This window comes from Hemiscyllium ocellatum, chromosome 7 (genome assembly GCF_020745735.1).
Source record: "Hemiscyllium ocellatum isolate sHemOce1 chromosome 7, sHemOce1.pat.X.cur, whole genome shotgun sequence".
Lineage (NCBI taxonomy): Eukaryota > Metazoa > Chordata > Chondrichthyes > Orectolobiformes > Hemiscylliidae > Hemiscyllium > Hemiscyllium ocellatum.
Window position 1 is genome coordinate 5692268 of NC_083407.1, and position 15244 is coordinate 5707511.

General features: G+C 41.9%; 1 protein-coding gene across 1 annotated transcript in view; it reads right to left on the reverse strand.

Annotated features, from left to right (window-relative positions):
- usp37 (ubiquitin specific peptidase 37) overlaps positions 1 to 15244 on the reverse strand; it is a 46664-nt gene that overhangs the window by 24151 nt on the left and 7269 nt on the right. Inside the window, exons 2-9 of the mRNA XM_060828220.1 lie at positions 14005 to 14212; positions 11098 to 11257; positions 9502 to 9602; positions 8325 to 8479; positions 4994 to 5071; positions 4661 to 4758; positions 1946 to 2024; positions 1295 to 1456 (exon numbers count right to left, since the gene is read on the reverse strand). Of these exons, the coding sequence (XP_060684203.1) occupies positions 1295 to 1456; positions 1946 to 2024; positions 4661 to 4758; positions 4994 to 5071; positions 8325 to 8479; positions 9502 to 9602; positions 11098 to 11257; positions 14005 to 14160 (989 nt within the window). The 5' untranslated portion in view covers positions 14161 to 14212. The remainder of the gene's footprint in view (positions 1 to 1294; positions 1457 to 1945; positions 2025 to 4660; positions 4759 to 4993; positions 5072 to 8324; positions 8480 to 9501; positions 9603 to 11097; positions 11258 to 14004; positions 14213 to 15244) is intronic.

Consider the following 15244-nt stretch of genomic DNA (forward strand, 5'->3'; position numbering starts at 1 on the left):
ACAAAACACTGAGTATTGAATCCTTACTGGCACTATATGAAGAATATAGAAGCGTTAGAGGTTGCAGTAATGATTTTTGTGAATAGTTCCAAGGACAAGGGACTTCAGGAACATGGATTGATTGGGAAAATTGTGCAGTGGTATGAGATAATGAATGGGGAAATGATGCCAGATGGATTACTTCTACAGAAAGCCAGCACAGGTACAATGGACCAAATGGGCTCCTCCGACATTGCAACTATTCTGATGTACTCTGTACATAGTAATGTCAATTTGCTGGGTGAGTCAAAATGAAGCTAAATAAAAGTAAATGAAATGAGGGGAGAAATCACACAAAGCCCAGTGATGACCTATTTCTGAGAAAGGTCACAGGTTTCCACTTGTTGCTGTTTTGCTGAAGGAATGCACATGTTTATATTAAGAGTTATAACTCAGCAGTAAACGCATTGAACTGTCACAGCAACTGGGAATAGCTGAAGTTCAGTTTAATGATTCCATACATGGTTATATTTTACATAGAACATAAATCAGACTTGTGTTAATTTGTGATTATCACAGAATTGTGCTACATAATTATCATCCAGTTGACACAAAACCTGTGTGGAAACAGCCTATATGAGCAAGCTGGCCAAAGGTTTAAGTTGTTCAAAGGGTCCAAGAGAGAAGTCTCTTTTCAGGGAGAGGAAAACAAACTTAGTAAACAATTAATCAAACCAGACATGATTGATGACACATTTGTGGCATTTGCCAGTGGTCAAACTAAACCTATGTTGGAGACTGGACAGTGTAAATGTTTGAATGCAAAACTTACTTTTATGAAGTAAAGGAAGCTTAGCTCAAACTAGAGTTAGATCAGGAGAAGGCATCTGATCAATAACTGGAAGTTGGAGCAGAGTGAGGGCTGATCGCCTCTTTCAGTCTGAGACTCAGACAAATCCATGTAAATGGGTTCACTTGTGATTGTCAGCAGTGTATGGGTGAGAATTTGGTAGTATTATTTCTAGGACACTTTACTTTAAATAAAGAACACTGGATAAATTTCCTTGTTCAAACTGCTCTGGGTTATTATTATCCAAAGTAAACCCGACGGACTAGAGAATGCAGAATAAAAGCCTACAATTCGACTAATTAAACTTTGTCAGCTGCTTGTTTCCAGCAGCTGAGAGAGATCATCATGTCAATAGCCCACCATTACCAAAGTGACAGCTCCCAAGGGCTGTCTCCAAACAAGATTCAACAGACAGGCGGCATGTGTGCAGTCTTGACCCAGTCAAGATGCCTGTTAGCTTCTTACCCCTGTAGTGGCTGAGGGAGCTGTGTGGCATGAGGCACCCGGGGTCTGTTCCAGCCAGTGTAATCCTGATTTGCACGCAGTTTCTTCACTGACTGAGGGATGGGCTGAGGTAAAAATCCCAAATTCCTTTTAGCTGATGGAACCTGGCCCAGAAGGCTGGACCTGTCAAAAGCAAGGAGAATAATTAAGTGCATCAAATTCACAGAACACAGACAATGGCGCCCAACAGGTGTGTACTGACATATGCTTTACACAAGCCTCCACCTGATCAAATTGCTTCAGGTCACCCCTTCGGCATTTATATTGCATCGACATCTGAGGAAAGCATTCGCAAACATTTTGATGTGTTAACCTAATTCCCAGGGCCTTTCCCTCCTCTAGCTCTACAAGACCATGGGATATTTTGACACTACCATCCTGGCATCTTGTTTGTCCCTCAGTTTAACTGGTCTACCATCACTGATGCTGCTTCCAGTCCTGGAGTTTTCTTTTTCCAAACCCCCCCCCAACACACAGACACCACACATCTCTCTCCCTCCCCCCCCACACAACCTCATTTAAGAGCCTCATTGGCAACTGGGCAAAGAGAAGAGGCCTCCCTTGCTCCCAAGGGTGGGTTAAGTTACCGCAAAACCTACAGCCCACACATACCTGTCCAAAAACGAATTCCCCGCAGAGTAATCCTTAGACGAGGCTCTGCTTCCGTAAAAGCTCTGCAGTGGCATTGTACCTGCAAAGAGTTGGTCAGATGTTGAAGCACTACAACACTGGAGCCCAACATCCCAATACAGAAGGAGATAAACATTCAGCTACTCAAGCCTACACTGCTATTCAACTCATTCACCGTCTATCATCTACCTCAACACCGTTTTCCCCATATTACATTCATATCCTTGATGTCTTTAATATTACAGAATTGAACATACACAATAACTCCGCAGCCCACTAGGGTAGAATCCAAAGATTTATTACTGAGAGAAGCTATTCCAGCTCTGCTCAGTTTTAAACTGATTACTCCTTATTCTGAAACTGGTTAAAAACCCATGTCCCCCTTCTTAATCCAATCGAAGGAAACCAGAATCCGCTGGACACACTCAGCAGGTTTGGCAGCATCTGCTAGTGTGACAGCACAGTTAACCTTTTTAATCTGGTGACCCATCTTCAGAATTGTAGATGTGAGATCAGTTGTTAGTTTTAAATTTGCGATGGATACATTTTTGTAAGCCAAGATATTAATTTGTATGGAGTTAGGCCACCAACTAGCCACGATCCTACTGAATAAAGGAACAAGCTCAAGGGACCGAATAGCTTACTCCTGTTCCAACGTTCCCATCTTCCAAATATACCATTTGTCCGTCTCCTGGTACAGTAGGTTCCACAATTAAAATGCATCTGACAACCACATGGTGACAAATGGGAGGTCTTTGACAACAGGTCTCATTTACATCTTCATGTGTGCCAGGCTCATTTGCATTTGGAACTTTTAAACGAGATTGAAATTTTAGAAAAGACATCAATATTCTATTCATCACAAGTGTAGGAATATTATTAGAAAGGAAGCAGAGACAGCAGCAGACACTTCTGGGGAAGGTAGAAGTTAGATGTGGAGTAATTCTCCTTCTAGGAGAAAGTGAGGACTGCAGATGCTGGAGATCAGAGCTGCAAAATGTGTTGTTGGAAAAGCGCAGCAGGTCAGGCAGCATCCAACGAGCAGGAGAGTCGACGTTTCGGGCATGAGCCCTTCTTCAGGACACCCTCCCAATTCTCCTTCTGTCCTTAATATTCTTATGTACACAACCTAGAACCCAAGAAGTGACTAGAATCCAGAGACACTGCTCTCCATGTGAAGAGTATTTAACACTGTACCTCATCTGACAATCTTATGCGATTAGAACGAGAGTATCTGTAAACAGAATTAACTGTGTTGCAAAGCATTTATGTAACAATTTTAACATCCACAGATGCCCTGCAGTACTTTCTATACGGATCAAATTTGCAAAGATGTGGTACATCAAGCAGGAGTCAAGACAGTAAGAGGAGAAATGACAATAGGAAGCACTATGAATTGAGGAGTCAACCATCACATAAGACTAGAAAGGCTAACTATTTCAATATAATATTTAAAACAAAACAGATGAATGAGAATTGTGATGTAACTACAGGATTTAATATATATTTTTTAATACTATTCAGCTTAGGTTTGGGTATCTGGATTTTGAGTTAGTAACTGGCAGGTTCTCTGCGTATGTGAGGTTAAGAATTAGTTTGGAAATATCTCTGTAGCAACAGTGATTTCTTGTAAAATAGTTTGAGTGTTCTGGCTGATGCTTTGCACCACCAACGGACTTTTAAGATCTAGTCAGGTAAATAATGAGGGCTCAAAGAGCTAACGACTTTTGGAACTTTTTTTTAAAACTGTAAAGGAAATCCAGGCAGAAACATCAATGTTGCCTTTGATATCTTACAGCACAGTGGTGAATATCAATTTCAATCAGATGAAAGAATATATAGCAAACCTTGCAGTAAACAGCTAGCAATAGTCCCAAGCCAGAAGTGTTGGGATAAAACCTTAAATAGGTTAATTAAAGCAGATTACGTTTAAGCAGTTGTGTGACTGCACCAGGAAGTAGCTAGCTGCAGTTTCAGTCTAAAAGTTGAAGTCACAAGTGACATAAACCTACTGAGGTTTAGAGACAGGGACTGTGGTATTAGTATTGTACAAGTGGTGTTGTTAGGTACTGCACCAGGCATATGTCTTCATTACTGCACACAAACTGTTTTCTTTTCAACTTATAAAGGAGTATTTTGGGACTAATGAGATTACACTATTACTGTGTATTTGAAAATCTTTGAATTTTTTCTATAAGAAAATGGTTTGCTTTATTCCATTTTGACATTTCTTTTGTTCACAAACTTCAATGTATTATCTGGGCAAACACTGCACCTATTGTGAAAGTTCACTTGAGAATGTAACTTCTAAAAACGTTCTGGGAGTTACATATGAAAGTTCTGGGAGTTACATATGAAAGTTCTGAAAGCAACATGGTCATTCTAAATAGATGGAGAAACTTAACAAATAATCCAGGTCTTTCTCAATGTATAATTTCAGTTGCATCACACTGTAAACTTTTGCTATATATGATCTTATACTCCACAACCACCTGATGAAGGGACAGTGCTCCGAAAGCTCATGCTTCCAATTAAATCTGTTGGACTATAACCTAGTGTTGTATGCTTTTTACCTTTGTAGACCCCAGTCCAACACCAGCATCTCCAAACCAGAACTCAAATAAGTCTTTCAACAGTGGCGAGGACAGGAGAAATGCATGTGGTTCAAAGATTTCTTTCAAAAGACAAAATACTTACCAGAACTCCTGCTCTCCTCTGCCTGTTTCATACTCAGTTGCTTTTCTCGATAACTACTCAAGAATTTGCGAGAAGTGTCACCAGTTACCTTGTTATTGCTGCAAATAAAAGGTAAAATCTAATTCATATGTCTACTCAGCAGTGACATTAGATCCATTTCCTCCCCCAATTAACACCACCACCTTTGCCAGCGCAAACTCCATCACACCCTTTTACATCACCATGTATCGCTCCCAGTTCTCAAAGCTGGCTTGGACATGAAACCCTTCCAATTACCTTCAAATAGCATCACGATGCTGATCCTACACCTCCAACTTTCCTGCAGCTACTAACCTGGAGGAATCATTCTCTTTAGGATAATCTTCAGTTAATTCCAGATCTGGAGTCAGCATCCTTTTTCTCTTTTCAGTCCTTCAACAGAAAGATAATAACAGTTTGGTTTAGCTCAATTGGCTGGACAGCTAGTTTGTGATGCAGACTGATGCCCAACAGTATGGCGGAGGTAACCACAAAGGACTCTTCTCATTTTTTTCCTTGCCTGAGGTGCGGTGACCATTAGGTTAAACTATCACCAGTTGTCTCTCTCTAACGAGAGCACAGTCCGATGGCCTGGTAAGACCATGGCAATATTTTAGTCTCAGAAGTAACGAATAAGAAGTCCAACCAATGAAGGGGCCAAGACCATTGCTCACTTGGTCTAGTTCTGTTATCGATCGATCATGATTGACCTCCATCCACACATTCCTGATGATTCCTGATGAAGGGCTCCAGCCCGAAACGTCAAATTTCCTGTTCCTTGGATGCTGCCTAACCTGCTGTGCTTTAACCAGCAACACATTTTCAGCTCTGATCTCCAGCATTTGCAGACCTCACTTTTTACTCCTCCATCCACACACCTTGGCTACATATCATTTAACTTGTTCAGCAACCAAACTCAATATAATCATCTCAGTTGATTTGAGCTTGTGTTTACTGATTTTTTTTAGAGAAGGTTCTGCACTTCTACCACCCTTTCATAACGAAACGTTTCCTATCTTGTCTCCTGAAAGATTTTAAGGTTACATGCCCCATCCAAGATTTGACATCAGCAGAAAAAGGTTTTATCCAAGTCAACAATTCCTTTCAAATCCACACAAAACTCAACTAAAACATTCCTTGACCTTCTCTATCCCATGAGCTACATTCCTAGATGGGGTAAACTCTCTTCATAATCCAAATAACAGAACCCAAGTTAACATTACAGTGAACGTGCACTGTCTTTGGAAGCATGCAATCTATCCTAAGATACAGCGCTATAAGTGAGGCAGTGGCACAGCAATAATGTCACTGGACTAGTAATAAGATGGGGACATTTGAATTCAATTACTAAGTGTAGAACAAACAGACAGGATTGATAAGGGCTGAGTGGCAGATGTGATCTATATGGACTTCAGCAAGGCGTTCGACAAGATTCCCCATGGGAGACTGATTAGCAAGGTCAGATCTCATGGAATACAGGGAGAACTAGCCATTTGGATACAGAACTGACTCAAAGGTAGAAGACAGAGAGTGGTGGTAGAGGGTTGTTTTTCAGGCTGGAGGCCTGTGACAAGTGGAGTGCCACAAGGATCAGTGCTGGGTCCTCTACTTTTTGTCATTTACATTCATGGTTTGGATGCAAGCATAAGAGGTACAGTCAGTAAGTTTGCAGATGACACCAAAATTGGAGGTGTAGTGGACAGCGAAGAAGGTTACCTCAGATTACAATAGAATCTGGACCAGATGGGCCAATGGGCTGAGAAGTGGCAGATGGAGTTTAATTCAGATAAATGTGAGGTGCTGCATTTTGGGAAAGCAAATCTTAGCAGGACTTATACACTTAATGGTAAGGTCCTAGGGAGGGTTGCTGAACAAAGAGACCTTGGAGTGCAGGTCCATAGCTCCTTGAAAGAGGAGTCGCAGGTAGATAGAATAGTGAAGGAGGCATTTGGTATGCTTTATTTTCTTGGTCAGAGTACAGGAGTTGGGAGGTTATGTTGCGGCTGTATAGGGCATTGGTTAGGCCACTGTTGGAATATTGCATGCAATTCTGGTCTCCTTCCCATCGGAAAGATGTTGTGAAACTTGAAAGGTTTCAGAAAAGATTTACAAGACTGTTGCCAGGGTTGGAGGATTTGAGCTACAGGGAGAGGCTGAACAGGCTGGGGCTGTTTTCCCTGGAACGTCGGAGGCTGAGGGGTGACCTTATAGAGGTTTACAAAATTATGAGGGGCTTGGATAAGATAAATAGACAGGTCTTTTCCCTGGGGTCGGGGAGTTCAGAAGTAGAGGGCATAGGTTTAGGGTGAAAGGGGAATGATATAAAAGAGACCTAAAGGGCAACTTTTTCATACAGAGGGTGGTACGTGTATGGAATGAGCTGCCAAAGGAAGTGGTGGAGGCTGGTGCAATTGCAACATTTAAAAGGCATTTGGATGGGTATACGAATAGGAAGGGTTTGGAGGGATATGGGCTGGGTGCTGGCAGGTGGGACTAGGTTGGGTTGAGATATCTGGTTGGCATGGACAAGTTGGACGGAAGGGTCTACTTCCATGCTGTACATCTCCATGAGGCTAATTAAAAGCCAGTCTAATGGTGACATGGAAATCATTGATGATAATATTAAAAACTCACTGAGTTTACAAATATCCTTTAGGGAAGAAAATGGGCCATTAACAGGTCTAGCCTATATGTGACTCTAACGTCCTCTGAAAGAACCTAGCAAGCTAATCCATAGTAATAAAAGGATCAGTAAGCTGAGGTGTGATATATCAAACTGTTCTAATGCAAAGAGTCCCCATCCCTCTCCAGTTTATCCTACATACCAATTACTGTGACTATGGTGTTCAACATAATTAGAGAGCTAAACTAAACCATAATGAATTTAAACTCATCAAACGCATCTTTCCGTGGATGAGATGAGGGAGTATGTTACCAAAACACATAAAAGAACAAAGCCCAGAGTCCAATCTGACATAATTCACCAAGCTAACATTGTCTCCTCCCTAACCTCACTTGGAGTCTCTAGTTATAGATCTCTAAAGGTCTTGGGATAGGAGGGATCAAGAATTCTGCCACAACTCTGAAATCTTCGACCGGTTGTCTAAATTATCCTTGAAAGGAGGGTGGGAGTGGTGGCAATATCACTGGAAAAATCTAGAATCCAGGCTAATATTTTGTGTAGTGCCAGATGGTAAAGCTTGAATCTAATAAAAATCTGGAATTAAAAAGCCAGCCTGATAGTGATCTGTCAATTATTGAAAAACGACCCAAATGTGGTCCATTACATCTTTACAAGGAAAATTGCCATTCTTATGGCAGTCTGGACTACAAGTGACTCCAGGCACACAACAATGTGGAGGCTCTAAACTGCCCTCTGGGCAACTAGGCACGTGCAAATGCCCACATCCTATAAACAAAACCAATTAACCAATTCAGGTCAGAAGGTGCAAACTTACCCAGAATCTGCTTTGAAAGACTATTTGAGTTGCCAATGATCTTCCACCAAATAGTCATCTGTACATAATTTTACTGTAAAGAGTGAAAGGATCGCTTGATTCAGGATTGAAGTTGCCTATGGCAGTGACACTGACAAAAGGCCTTTCTCCTATGCACAGTCTCCTACAGAGTCTCAGACAGGACTGACCTGGGTAAAGCGTGAGAGGTCAGGGTCAGTGCTGTTCCCATCCGGTTTCCTGGGGAGCTGCTTGATTGTGGAGTTTTGGCTCCATGCTGCAGGGCGGCTCTGCCTGGGCTGCCCAGGGTTTTACGGGTTGGAGTCTCATCACGCCTGGTTGGTGTCTGAAAAGAATGTTTAAAAGCCACAAGATTGATTTTAAATGTGAAAGGAAAAAGGGCGTGGCTATAACTGTTGGTACATTTGGAAAATATCAAGGTATTAGTGTAATAAGGGAGCCCAGTCTGAGTATTAGTCTCTTGGACGCTGAAAACAAATTATTTGACAAGTATTATCTAAGTCATCAATGTCATCTTGTGACAAAGGTGAACTTTCTCTCCTCACCCTGGCTGCAGCCTTTGACACTGTGACCACACCATCCTCCTCCAATACCTCTCCAGTCTTTTTCTCACCAAGCTTCAATTTTAGATGGTTTCTAATCAATGTAGTAAAGATGGTATGACACATTTCTCTAACAGCGGCGAGTTGAAGGGACTCTTTCGTGTTGCAGTGTAGTGTCTTAGCACTAGAGATACTATCATTGCACCACTAAAGGATCCCTTCAGCTCTCCACTGTTACCCAGCCGGTAGGGCAGCTTTCACCTGGATCCATTGATTACCCAACTAACCAGTGCCACAGCATCACTTGTGATTATTTCTCTTTCTGCTCCTACCCTATGATTAGCAGTGAATATTCCAGTATATGCACAGAATGTAGAAGAGTACTCCTACAGAGCTTGCAACATTGTACCCTCTGTAAGCGCGATCATCCAAAATTCTGCTGCCAATATCTTATCTCAGACCAAATCATGCTTCCCCCTACCCCTGTCCATGTTCCTCAGATGCTGCCTGACCTGCTGTGCTTTTCCAGCACCACTCTAATCTAGACCATGCTAAACTACAGTCAAGCAGAATCTTCTCTGGGTAAATACTCAATTAAAGGTGCTATACAAATTTAGATTGTTGTTGAATACCCTTCTTGTTTCAGATATTTTCAAGCTGGAATTTGACAAATTGTAAACATCAGACTTTTTGTTTTATCTCCGAAGAGTCAGAGACCAGAATTTCAACAATGATAGAGATAAAAGCAACAGTCAAGAGTCACTTTAACCATTACATAACACAAAACTGTACCGGGAGAGCATACCTGGTTCTCTATGTTAAATCGCTGCCGGTGAGAGTCCTTTGACGGATTCCGGTTTCCTAAATTTCCACCAAAGTTGCCAGATCCTTGATGTGATTTTACCCCTGAAACAGAATGGCAATTGAAAGACCAAACAAAACATCACACAGCAGCAGGCTGAAATTATTCAAAGAACCTCACATCAGGCTGGGTGCCAGAGTAGGAATTGAATGAGCCTTGTTTGTAATGAGAACAACTCTATCCAAAAGTAACGGGAGCAGATTCAGTGTGAATGCTTAAAGGGGAAACTGAATAAATACTTGAAGAGAAAAGAAATTTTAGAGTTGAGTCAATATCCAACAAATAACTAACTGAACAGTTCTTTGAAAGCATCAGGACTGACATGATTTCCAGATATGAAATCAGAATAACCCTGGAGGAATTCCAGGGCATGTGGAAATGACATCCACAGGATCTGCATTCTTTTGCAGAACCTCAATAGACTGGAGTAGATTAGGATTATTCTTTCTAAAGCAGAGCTCGTTTGATTCCGTACCTAGAGACCACTTATAAAAAACCTTTCCCCTACACAACAAGTTGTTGTAAACGGAATGCGTTATCAGAAAGTAATGGGAGCAGATTCAATAACAATGTTCAAAAGGGAAATTGAACAAATACTTGAAAAGGAAATAAATTTGCAGGCTTAAGGAAATAGGCAGGAAGTAATTAACTGAATAGCTCTTTCAAAGATTCAGTACTGACATGATATACTGAATAGTCTCCTGTTGTAAAGTCAGACACTTGATGAAGCAACACATTGAGAAAAGGGATTCTGGATCAGTGGTGCTGGAAGAGCACAGCAGTTCAGGCAGCATCCAAAGTGCAGCGAAATCGACGTTTCGGGCAAAAGCCCTTCATCAGGAATAAAGGAACATTGAGAAAAGACTGAGTGAAGGGCCTCAGCAATCCACTGGGACCTCTTGTGGCATTCCCAACCTCAGTCTCAGCTCAGTGGAAACTCAGGCGAAATACAGAACTTTACCTGGGCTGTTCTCACCTACTCAAGGCAGGCAGAAGAGGGTCTAGATTAGAGTGGTGCTGGAAAAGCACAGCAGGTCAGGCAGCTTCCAAGGAGCAGCAAAATCGACGTTTCGGGCCCTTCATCAGGAATAGAGCTCTGGTTTCCAGCATTTGCAGTCCTTGTTTGTACCCAGATAGATGAGAGTCTCCCACCTATTTTCTCTTTTGGGGGATACTGTGTGCCATCACAGCACGAGTTGGGAGTGAGAAATGATGATGTCAAATCAGTTGAAAACTCTCAGGACCAAATATTGAATGATTGAGGCAGAATGACAGGGAAGGCTCGTTAATCAGAGGAAATCACAAACTTGAAGGATTTAAATGCTGCCCTGGAAGCAACTACCAGCCTTCAGTAGCCCCTGTAACACATGCCAATGCATCTATTCTGGCAGATCATTGACCTGAAAATTAACTATTTCTCTCCCCATATCCAGCACTCTTTTTTTAAAAAAAATGTTCCTTCAGCCTGCATTTGCTCATCGACAGTGTCTTCAGATGGGCACCCGCTGGCACATGTTCAACTGTGAACACAGTACTCACCTGCACGGTTCAGGTTCTCCAAGTATTCCTTCAGGTTCAGAGCATCGGTGCTTGGAGCCTTGTCAATGATCAGACTGCTTTTGTCTTGCAGCGTCAGTAGGAGCCGACTCTGTTGCTTCATTGAGGGACTAATTTTCACCACCTTCACGTTGTGGCTCAGCTAGATAGGGACAGAAGGAAAAAGGGGGAAAAAGAAAGTAATATCAAAAAGACGAGTACCCCGTCTTAGCTGCAGACCAAACATGACCATAGTGAAGCTTGCTTGGATATGGATCAGTGAAAACCCCGCAGCACACCCTTGAACCTCCAGCACTCAATCAACTGATTTCAAACAAAAACCAATTGATGGAAAATCTCAGCAGATCTGGCAGCATCCATGGAGAGAAATCAGAATTAATGTTTTGACTCTAGTGACTCTTTTTCTGGTCTTCCACATAAGGGGAACTGGACCCGAAACATTAACTCTCATTTCTCTGCACAGATGTTGCTGAACTGTTGAAAGGTTTTTCAGCAATTTCTCTTTTTGTTTCAGATTTCCACCACCTGCAGTTCTTTCAACTGATTTCAGTTTTATTTTAACTCCATTAATTTATTAGATAATTAAAATTAAGTGGATGTCAAAAATAAAACAAAAGTGGGAATTTAGTGTTTTCTTTTAATCAACCAACTTCCATGTAAGGGTAAACTTTTCGATGCTTCAGATCGTTATCAAGCAATGTCCCGCTGAAGGAAAATACATAGCTAGAAGAGAGCTGGACAGAAGGTACAACACAGAAAGGGTCTCTGTTGGTCTTTATCTTCCATGTGTAGGTACAATCTCCCCCTTATCTGTCACATTCCCAGGTCCCAGTTTTTTTAACTGCCTGCTGAACATATGAAAATTGCTGCATTGCTTCATTTCATTCATTAACTCGGGTAGAGTTCACTATCTCAATGCTCAAAAGATGCACATCTATATTGCTTCATTCTACAGCCAATCTGCTCATTTATGGCCTCTTGTCTCCCATTTTCCTCTCTCCCATTGGATCATGAGGTTTATATCACTTTCTTGGAGGAGAAAGTGAGGACTGCAGATGCTGGAGATCAGAGCTGAAAATGTGTTGCTGGAAAAGCGCAGCAGGTCAGGCAGCATCCAAGGAGCAGGGGAATTGACGTTTCCTGAAGAAGGGCTTATGCCCGAAACGTCGATTCTCCTGCTCCTTGGATGCTGCCTGACCTGCTGCGCTTTTCCAGCAACACATTTTCAGCTTATATCACTTTCTTGTCCTGCTTCACGGAACATTCTTTCACAAGCCAAGGCAGTCACAGCTGTCAATTAAAACTGATCAAGTTCTGGCCCATCAGCTACAAAAGGGTGACAGTTCTGAAGGATAAGTGCCAATCATAAGGAGCCAGAGATCAGGATGGTAACGCTGCCACTTTTCGAAGGCATCTAGACCCATCTTAAAACACCTGTGAGACTGCCGACTGTCTGTCTCCTAGTCTGTAAAGGTACAAGATTTCTCAGCCATTTGTAATTTCCGTTGCCCTCCTGAACCCCAACCAAACCATGGCCTTACCTCCCTCAATCTCTAAACACTTGCAAGAAACCGATGTTTGTGCTTTGTCAATTTTGGACTTTTGTACACCCTAATCTCCTTCAACTTAACTGAATTACCCTTACACCATGTCAATGTAGACTCGATGGGCTTAATGGTTTTCTAATGCTCAAAGGCTGGCTCTGGAATGTCCCTTCCTAAACCCCTCTCTTATTTTTCCCCACAAACGTGGGGAAACTTTTAGTCACTTGTCACAATATTGTCTCACATGTGAAACTGATGATGCTCCGGTGAGACACGTGACAACGTGTTACAATGTTAGGAAGTTACTTTTCCAAAGTAAGTTGTTGTTATTCCATGAGCTCAGAGGTCCATGGGAAGTGAAATGATGAGATGCTGGGCAACTATCAATTTTTAAGAAAATCTTCACCATTCCGTTACAGTGGGAAAGAGGACTTGCACATACTGCCAGGACAGGCCGGTCTGTCAGCTCCATTCAACGATTCTATTAAAGCACAGCCAATTTGTATTTCAACTTCAAACACCTGATTTGGCTTCATAATTCTGAATTAATTCGGCGACAGGTACACAATCCTTTATCCAAATCCAAACATTTTTTTGTGGAGTGTGGAGTGTCATTTTGGCGTGCAAACAGGTGACCCAAATCCATACCCACTAGAACCACATCACTCAGATGTGAAGTGGCAGTGTGGCGCAGCACTGGCGGGCATCAATTGTGTTTCAGCACTTGTACTATTCACGCGTGCGTCTGCGGTTAGGTAATTTTTTTCCCACTGTGAAAATGTTATTTATTATGAAATCCAAAAAATTCCAAATTCCAAAAAACAACAGGCCCCAAAGATTTCAGATAAAGGATTGTGTACCTGTATCAGGATTTCCATTACTTATTGTATGAAAATGTGCTTTCCTGACAGTGGCATTGCGATTACAGGGTTAGTGATCCAGAGACCAGACAAAACGTCTGAGCGACATTAGTTTAAACCTCAACAAGGCAGCTGGTGGAATATGAATTGAACAGATAGTAGCTATGAATTAATTGTTGTAAAATGAATGTGGTTTGCTAATGTTTCCAAGGAAGGAAACCTGCTGCCTTACCTGGGCTGGCCTCCTTCCAACTCCAGATTCAATGTGATTGAATCTTAACTTCCCACTGAAATGAATTAGCAAGTTATTCACTTCAAGGGCAATTAGCGATGAGAAACAAAGTCTGGCCTTGCCAGCAACAGGCACACCCCAAGAAAGAATAAAAAAGATGAGCTCTAATTTCAAAGTCATTTTCCATCCCACCAAGAACTGGGCTTTGTTCAGTTCACAATACAGGCCTACCAGAGTTTTATCACCCTATTACCTGGAATGTTTTTGCGGGACCTCCAGAATTGAAGAGCACAACCAGAGAAGCTTTGTTGTCTTTCTCAACAATTTCAAAACTGCCTTCCCTCCACTTGGTGGTGCCAGTCTGAATGCTGTTGATCCGAATCTGACCATAAATCTTCATTGGTGCCATCGTGGAAAAGAGTTATCAGGTCCTCAAACAGCTATGAACTCCACCATCAAATCTGAAATTTAAAAATGTAGACAACTTTTAAATGAGAGGTATTTTCTACTGAATTCAGCCTCACCATGAGAAAAACAAAGTGCACTATATGTTCTTATTGGTGTAAAACAGAGCTAGTCGGATAGTAACTGCCAATCCTAGCTGCCCAAGGTGTCGTAAATGAAAATTCTCCTCCCTGAACTGCTGCAGGCTAAATGGTGATTGCCTCCCACAACTGTTATAAATAAGAGATTTCAAAACCATCGAAGTAATGATTGATGTTCAAGGCAGGATTGGACTGTAATTGCACCTGATGATGCTGCTGCTGCATTGCTGCTCTTGTCCTTCTTGGGAGGAGAGGAAGGTGCTGTCAGGGCAACAAAAATGAGGTTCTGCTTATGCTCTGTACAGCCAGTGTGCTGGTGATCTAAGGAAACTTTAGACAATACATTTCATCAGCTATTGTGTGCACTTGAATAAAGGAGCCCTGATCTACTGCATTAATCAAGCGACCAGAACATTATAACAGCTTAGATGACAGGCAAGCAGAGCTGAAACCTTGAACTAGTTCAAACATAAACCACCAGTGTGCATGGTGAAAGCACACACCTGTTGTGCAGTAATTAGTGACAAAATACAAGAATCAAGAAAACACCAACTACCTTACCTCCCACAGCAAGTATCTGATCCTTCATAACAACATCCAAGTGACCTGACAGATATCATCCCAGACAGAGGCTGAATTTTCCAGCACATTCTTCACACAATCAGCGTAGATTATGATGTTGGGCGGCACCTCAGTCCTACTCTTTTAATTCTGCCTGGTTATGGCTGGTCTACAATGACTGCTCATCAATATTGCCTCTTCCCAGTTAATGGCATCGGACACAACTGACAGTCGGGGGAAGGAGTGAACCACCTCCACCAACAGAAAAAGATTTTACCTGGCATAAATGTTTCTTGCCATTTAGAGGTCCATATATCCAAATCAATTTTCAGAGAATTTAATTTTATTTCTAAGATTTTCTTCAAGACTGATGACAAAGTCTCAGGT